General features: G+C 35.6%; 3 protein-coding genes across 3 annotated transcripts in view; 1 reads left to right on the top strand and 2 right to left on the bottom strand.

The window, feature by feature from the left end:
* Positions 1-1184, bottom strand: part of LOC100183860 (dual specificity protein phosphatase 22-like) — a 2898-nt gene extending 1714 nt beyond the window's left edge. The window contains exons 1-4 of the mRNA XM_002123409.5: positions 1053-1184; positions 799-832; positions 610-692; positions 101-152 (exon numbers count right to left, since the gene is read on the bottom strand). Coding sequence (XP_002123445.3) covers positions 101-152; positions 610-692; positions 799-832; positions 1053-1109 — 226 coding nt within the window. The 5' untranslated portion in view covers positions 1110-1184. The remainder of the gene's footprint in view (positions 1-100; positions 153-609; positions 693-798; positions 833-1052) is intronic.
* A 433-nt stretch (positions 1185-1617) lies between these two features.
* On the top strand, positions 1618-5023 carry LOC100186237 (asparagine synthetase domain-containing protein 1-like). The gene is made up of 5 exons (XM_002123342.5): positions 1618-1778; positions 2293-2514; positions 2767-3773; positions 4262-4429; positions 4703-5023. The coding sequence occupies exons 1-5, from the start codon at positions 1734-1736 to the stop codon at positions 4998-5000; spliced, it is 1740 nt and encodes a 579-aa protein (XP_002123378.1). The 5' UTR covers positions 1618-1733; the 3' UTR covers positions 5001-5023.
* A 649-nt stretch (positions 5024-5672) lies between these two features.
* Positions 5673-7212, bottom strand: LOC100178344 (ATP synthase subunit f, mitochondrial). The gene is made up of 4 exons (XM_002129229.5): positions 7043-7212; positions 6850-6975; positions 6178-6300; positions 5673-5778 (listed from the first exon to the last, which is right to left on the bottom strand). Exons 1-4 carry the CDS (start codon positions 7113-7115, stop codon positions 5750-5752), a joined length of 351 nt encoding a protein of 116 aa, XP_002129265.1. The 5' UTR covers positions 7116-7212; the 3' UTR covers positions 5673-5749.
* Between the last annotated feature and the right edge of the window lie 687 nt (positions 7213-7899).

Below are 7899 nucleotides of genomic sequence, written 5' to 3'. Positions count from 1 at the left end.
TCAACCCAGCGGTCACTTATGGGTTGATTGACCAGGNACAAATAAGTGTCATATATCCATTTCTTCTACTACTGTTTAATGGGATTATTAATTTCAACTTACAAGTCTTGTTCTGGAGTGTCTGAAGCCCGTATGCACAAATATACTTTGTCCTGCGAAGAACAAATACCATCATGGAAAACTACTACTACATTACTAGCTGTGCTAATACAGGGAACTTATGAAATGATGTAATCACGCACAAAATAGATACACTTAGACAGCTGAACCCCAAAATAGTTGATTGCTTAATATGTTAGCATTGTGGGCTGAGCTACATATAGCCTTACTTACCCTTGTTTTAACATTGAAATGACAGGTTTATTCAGCCCTACTTAGTCAAATTGAAATTATTATATTTCTAATAAAGTAAATGTGAATGACTGAGAGTTCATGTTGATAAACAGTTTTGGGTAAAATAATTTGGAAAATTGATTTTAGAAAAATTGTGGGTTCTTCGGAAAAGTAATATTAATTTATCAGGAACATACAAAAACAAATATTAAAATATATATATATATATTTTTAGGAAAACCGGAGAAAAGAGAGTATATATAGACCAAAATTAACCTGTAAAATTGGTTTTGCATTGTCATAAATTGCCAAGATATGTGTAATATTGTTCTTTTCCAGTTGCTCTTTATTCTGAGCATCTGTAATGAAATTAATGTGATAAATAAGGACCCGAGCTCATGTTAAAATGTTAACGTTATGGTCTCTCGTATTTTGGAATAATTTTTAAATCAATGAAAAACTCACCTCTAAAGTTTCCAATGTATAACCCTGGTATTATCTGCAGAAAAAAGGGTATTTTAGATATATTTTAATTATATTTGCTATTAAAGTCTCTTTATGGATTTAGCATAATGCCATTAATGTTGGTTAATAATGATAACCCTATTTATGAAAAGTAAAGCTTAAAGTATAACGTTATGAACTTTCATACCACATATAAAGTAAAAAACAACAGTTATTATATACAATATAAAATATAGATTAAACACCAAAACTACCTTGTTCATTCCATTTCCCATGTTACGGTTTATAATTTTCACTTTATATCTAATCATTAAGTCAACCTGAATAAATCTACTGTAAGAATAAGGCAATACGCTCAATGTCGTGTAGTCAAATCGTTTACGAAACTGAAACTCAGTTCGTAACTTCTTTGGTTAAATGAGTAAACGGTTTTCCCCCCGGGACGCGTAACCTTTCTCTCTCGTACGCACAAGAAGAAACGGACCCGAAAGGAAATTGTTTTCAATTTTTAGGAGATTTCCAGATTTGCAATACCATTCGCCGTATACTACCTACGGCCTCTCTATTATTTGAAATCGAAGGTATTGCTACAACTGTGGGCGTATGTGTCTTTGGGCAAGACACTTAACGACAATTGCTCCAATCCAGTTTTGACTAACAAACTGTCGGCCAAAGATTACAAAAATATGCCAAAAATCAAAAACGTTAAACCCCTCACAAAGTTACATACATGGCAACTCGTAAGCGGGTACAAGGTGTATGAAACATAACACCCGTATTATAACGACTGTCGTTGCCCAGCTATGCGAGGATAAACAAGTTACGTTTATATTACGCCTGATAAAAACAACTACTACAGTGCGGGTTTCGGGGAAACACCGGTGGCGCAACAGACCGCTTCGCGGGTGGTATTGTGACGTCACAGATACACAACAATGTGTGGAATATTCTTCTCCATTTGTAATCGGAATGACCAACCGGTAAGTTGTTGCAAGATACATTTTAAATACGTTAAACTGTTCCGTATAGTACAGTATAAGTCTTATTAATAAACTGCCAATAGTCTGTCGTTTTTAGGTATAAGGCCCCGTAACCCCCGCGTACACTTTAGCCGGGTGCAACTCATTAGGTGCAAGATGTCTGTTTGGAAGATAAAATACAATGAAAACAATTAACTACTCGATCCAGCTTGGATAAATGCCACATTACGGTTGGTTATATGCGGTACCATGGCATAGTAGTTAGCACAGCTGCCGCTGGCTCTACACAGGAGGATACTGGTTCGAGGCTCGTTGCTGCCACACCATTGTCGCTAACAGGCTGTCTTAATTATCAGACATACATAAAAATCTAAATATAAGTTTACCCACGAAGTTACATTGGTAGTAACTTATAACCGGGCAGGAGGTATTTGAAACAAAACACACTTCTTGTAAAAACTGCCGTTGCCTAGCCACAAAAGAATAAATAAGTTACATTTATTCATATCTTTAGTCAAGTTGCCGTAGGAATGAAATCTACCAAGACATCTCGGAAAGTCTGGCTCGAAGAGGTCCAGATGATCATCAAGTGATTGAAACTGAATGTGGGAACGTTGGTCTCTACTTTGCTGGGTGGGTGTTGCACATGCAAGGTCAACAGATATGCTCACAACCTGCACAAAGCAAGAAAGGGAATATTTTGCTGTGGAATGGAGAGGTTTTCGATGGTTTGAAAGTAAGTTGGACAAATAAAACATTGTATATTTGAATAGTTATATAATACATACATAACATATTTATATGTATGGGCCAAACTTGGAGTGGCAGGTTTTCTGCATTAATCAGCAAACATTTGAACCAAAAAGTTAGATTTATTTCAAAGGAATGCATGTGATGTCCAACTATTTCTGCCTCCTCTGTGTTTTATAAAGTTTATCATTATCGTCTAGCTTTGCTTTCTTGTATTAAACCTTGTGTTGTTTTCAAGGTATCCCCTGGTCAAAGTGACACAACAGCACTTCTATCTTCATTAGACAAATGTGATGATGAAGAAATTCTTCAACTGCTTTCTTGCATTGAAGGTCCTTGGTCTTTTGTGTATTATCACCTCGCTAACTCTAAAGTTTATTTTGGACGAGATTATTTTGGTCGACGTAGTCTGGTTTGGAATTGGGACGAAAACACTTTGACCTTGGCGTCAGTATGTTCACGCAATGCTAGCTGGGAGGAAGTTGCCGGATGTGGAATATTCTGCGTAAATATAAAGGATGGTCAGTCTGGGTTTAAAAAGTCCATCGTTCTTCATCCATGGAAGTGTATTACAAATCCTAGGCCAAAGGTTTGTGAAGATTTTCAAACTGGAAGGATCCTTAACACTGCAATGCACACTAAGTATAAATATAAATTGGATAATTATCCATTGGTTGACTTGCCACACATATCCTCACATGTAGAACCTTTGACAATTCTGGCAAAATCATGCAGTGATAAAAATTTATGGCCGGTGTGTCGAGAGTTTATTGCCAAACTCAAGCGTTCCGTTATGAAGAGAACATCAGCTCATACAAGCACTGGTGAAAATTGCAACATAGGAGTTCTGTTTTCTGGTGGCGTTGACTGTTCTGTGCTTGCTTTGTTAGCTGATATATACATACCAAAAGATGAAGCAATTGATTTGTTGAATGTTGCGTTTGAACAGCGGCGAAAATTATCGAAAACAAAGCAGAGTAATGCTTTGGTAAAGGATAATATATATGAGGTCCCAGATAGAATAACAGGAAGATCTTCTTACCAAGAACTGAAAGACCTCTGCCCGAAACGAAAGTGGAATTTTGTGGAGATTAACGTTACGTTGGAAGAGTTAGGGGAAAAACGTGTTGAAAGAATTTCGATGCTGTCATGCCCCAAGTCAACGGTGTTGGATGACAGCATTGCTTGCGCTATCTGGTTTGCGAGCAGGGGAGAAGGTTTATTAAATGGGGAGCAAAAGTACAGGTTGTTATAAGCTGCTATTTTTTTTTATTTATAGTTTAAAGTCTGAATGAATGTAACTTGCTTTATCCATTGTCGCGGGCTAACAACAGTTAATTTGACAATGGTGTTCTGTTTCAAACACATCATGCCGGTTGCAGGTGCAAGTTACATGGCCACATGGGTGATTGTTTTAATGTATGGCTGACAATATAGTCAACCCATTAGTGACCACTGGGTTGGAGCAATTGCCGCTAAGGCACACATACGCCCACCATGGCAGCAGAAACAGATTTTCCCACAATATTTCGTTTGTAGTCCTTGTAAGATAACCAATAAAATTGCCGCTACTATTATTTTTCTTTAATGATTTTTAACAAATTTTTCAGTGTCATTTGTGTTACCAAGTCCAATGTGCATACTTTGTGGTATAATATTGCTTCATAAAAACGGTCATTCGCCAAAAATGCTGCAAAGGTGAATTTTATGCAGTGTTGCATTTGTGTAACCAGGTCTAATGCTCGTGTTCTGTTGTGTGGGATGGGTGCAGATGAACAACTGGCTGGTTACTCCAGACATAGAGGTATATACGATCGCAACAATGATTGGGGAGCAGTTGGTGATGAGATCAACATGGAAGTTGAAAGAATATCAGCAAGAAACTTGGGACGCGATGATAGGTAAATAGTAAATACAGATGTTTGTATGTTAGATGGAATAACATTGTTTTGGTAATTTTTAACGCTCTAAGTGCGTTGTAATAACATCTGGCATGAGGTGTATGGAACAGAACACCCATGTTATAACGACTGTCTTTGCCGCCATGTGAGAATAAATAAGTTACATATGTGGTAACTTGTGAGCAAGTACTAGGTGTATAAGTATAACACACATGTTATCATGACTGTGGTTGCTACACAAGGATAAATAAGTTACATTCATCCCATATATAGGATTATTTCAGACCATGGGAAGGAAGCAAGGTTCCCTTATTTTGATGAAGAAGTTGTTCAGTTTCTTTGTAGTTTACCGGTTCACGTTAAAGCTGATTTACGATTGGAAAGAGGAATTGGGGAGAAAATCCTACTTAGGGGGGCTGCATATGATCTAGGTCTACATGGGGCAGCTGTGGCTCCGAAACGAGCAATACAGTTTGGCTCAAGAATTGCTAAAGCAGAAAACAGGAAAGAAAAAGGAGGCGACTCGTGTGAAAGACTGAAAAATAATTTTGCATCTCAAATGTCATTATGATGATTGAACACAGAACTACTATATGTTATTCTGTGTGGTGAGATCCTGGTCAAGAACCTGGCATTTAGGTTAGACTTATCACCCCAACACCCAGACTATGTTCACATGTAAATGTAACATGCTCCACATGTGTGCCTGGACTTTGGGTAATACAAATACAATGTTATGTATATGTATTTATTCTTTATAGGTAAGGTCCTCAGTTATGACCTGGGATTTAGCCGAAAGTTGTCCATTACCTCATTTGTTTTACCTCACAAAGGTGGTTTTGTATTACCCTAAAAACTACTACTTGCTAGTGGTCAAATAAGAGTTAAAACACCAGCAGCATGTTTCATTCTTGCTATTGGTTTAGTTCCTTGCCTAAAAATGTATTTTAAGAACCCATTTTTACCTGACAGTTTAACACAGAAATTCCATGGATAGTTTTTTTTAACCATATCTTCAAAAATGCAAAATTAACTTCATTCGTTCATTCAAAATCTAGCGGTCAAATTAGAAGTTATGTTACTAGCAGTATTCTTTATTCTTGCTATTAACTTTCTGCCTATATATTAATATAAATGTGGTGTCTATCTTTTATGACTAAAGATTAAAAGATTATTCCAAGAACTATTTTTCAGAGTTTATCATTGGTTATTTCAACATATAATGAACCGAATACAAACAAAGTATAACAGAGTTTGAACTTTTTATTAAATTCGTTTTAATTTACATCAATTTTTGATAAACATAAGATCAGATTTCTTCTAGTGATATTTCCTGTGTCGCTCGTGCTCTGTGAGATAAAGATAGATAATGAAGGAATAGCTTTGTTTGTTATGTTGGTCACAATAACTAAGGCCAGAGTAGAATGCGAAAGTGGAAAGATGAGAAAGAAAGGCTTAAACGGCAGTCGTTATAAAACACTTTTGGATAAAACAGAAGTACAAAATTTTGCACTACTAAAGAATCCTCTGGTACGTTACAGAGTAGGCTGGTGTCAAGAGGTTGGTAGTTAGAGGTTATTAAAAAAGAGTTGGTTATTGGTGAGTAGCCCTACATGGTTTAGTAGGTAATAACTATATGTGTAATAGTTTGTAAAAGGTGGAGCATCCAAAAACCATTCGGTGGTGTGACCATTACATAATATTCCATCAGATACTTAAAAAAAAAAATACTAAAAAAAGAAACTTACTGATCCCTCCATCAATATATTCTGACAAGTAGAAAGCAATGCTGGCACAAACTGCAAGTTGAGCATAATAATGTCCCTTTGGTGCTCGAACGTGAAGGTACTTGGATTGCCAACCCCATTTCACTGTAATAGAATTATAATTGTGTCAAAAATCAAATATATAATATGCTATTGATCACAAACGACCGGTGCGACTTATCCTTCTTATGGGACACATTTTTTTTCCGAATGTTGTAAGGCAATGAATTCAATTCAATATCATTCTATTTGCACAAATGTGAATATGGACCGAAAACACATTTTGCTTGCATGGCTTATTTTAGCTTTCAATTTTCAAGTTATCCTATCGACTAAAGAATGTATATTAGCGTAGTTTAACTGTGTTAATATAAATTTAAAATTAATCGTCATTTTTATTTAAATTACATACAACTTATTACACGAATGTCACTCTCTTTTTTCACAAGTAGGCGCTCATTTTTTTTTATTATTTTTTTGGGACTTAATAGTAAGTTTTACAGTTTACAGATATAAAATTTTTTTAAATTTTAAACTTAATATGAGCGCCCACTTGTGAAAAAAGAGAGTGACATTCGTATAATAAGTCGTATGTAATTTAAATCTTTGCTAACCCATATATAACAGTATATACTTGTTAACTTGTATACTTACATCGTTTTACCCAAAACCACATTCCTAGAGGTGTAAAGTTGCGTTTCATGATCCACTGAGGGACTTCACAAAGTTTAATGTCTCGAAATAGCCTCGTATCACCAGGCAGCTTCATGCCAGGCTCAACTGAAATTTACAAAAATTGCGATTGGTTTAATTGCAAATAACAACACAACTACGAAAAGAAACTTACGTTTTGCTCCATAATATTTTGGGTGAAGTGCAATTCCGTTTCTTGCGACGGTTTCGGCAATTTTCTCTGCCATATTTACTAGATAATCGGTTTCCAATCAACGGTAAAAGAAAAGTCCTGAAATCTGAAATCTGACCTACAGGATTTTGTGTAAGCTGGTTACGCATTCAACTATATCTAAATCCTATAAGCGCAACGTTTTTATATTTAAAAATAAGAAAAAAAACTTTAAATGAAATAAATTTAAAATCTAATTTGAATGTGCAACAATATTTTTTATATAATATAAAAATATTTACAGTAACGTAAGTGTTTAAATAATTTTTCAGAAAAAATCGCGATTCATTCCAAATCTCGAATCATTGTAAACTTGGTATGTTACGTCACAATAATGAACTGACGTCACAATCCGCTATCCATTCTCGAAGTAGATTGGTCAGTTTGCTCACGTGACTGATGCCTCGCATCAGCTGATCTCCCCCGCCTTGATTGCTCCGCGCATAAAACAGAACTTCCACAAAGTTACCACGTTTCAGTTTAAATGGAGTTGGTTCCACAAAGGGTTACAAGTTGGAAGGTTTTAACAAGTTTTTTTGCAAGACTTGAGTTAATTATGTATTGTTTCATTACATTATTATTATATTACGACATACCATTTCCCATAATATATCTTGTATAGCTTTATACTACTATATACTGTAATGTATTATTGCATTACAATATACGAATGAAACTTACTATCCTCGCGTAGCCGGAAAACGACAGTCGTTATCACACGGGTTTAACATGCCAGCTTACGAGTTACCATGTATGTAACTTTGTGGGTGATTATTTGTTTTGGAGATTTTTTCTTTTTT

Source organism: Ciona intestinalis, unplaced genomic scaffold, assembly GCF_000224145.3.
Source record: "Ciona intestinalis unplaced genomic scaffold, KH HT000178.2, whole genome shotgun sequence".
Classification (NCBI taxonomy): Eukaryota; Metazoa; Chordata; class Ascidiacea; order Phlebobranchia; family Cionidae; genus Ciona; species Ciona intestinalis.
This window is presented reverse-complemented; position numbering and strand designations above follow the sequence as displayed.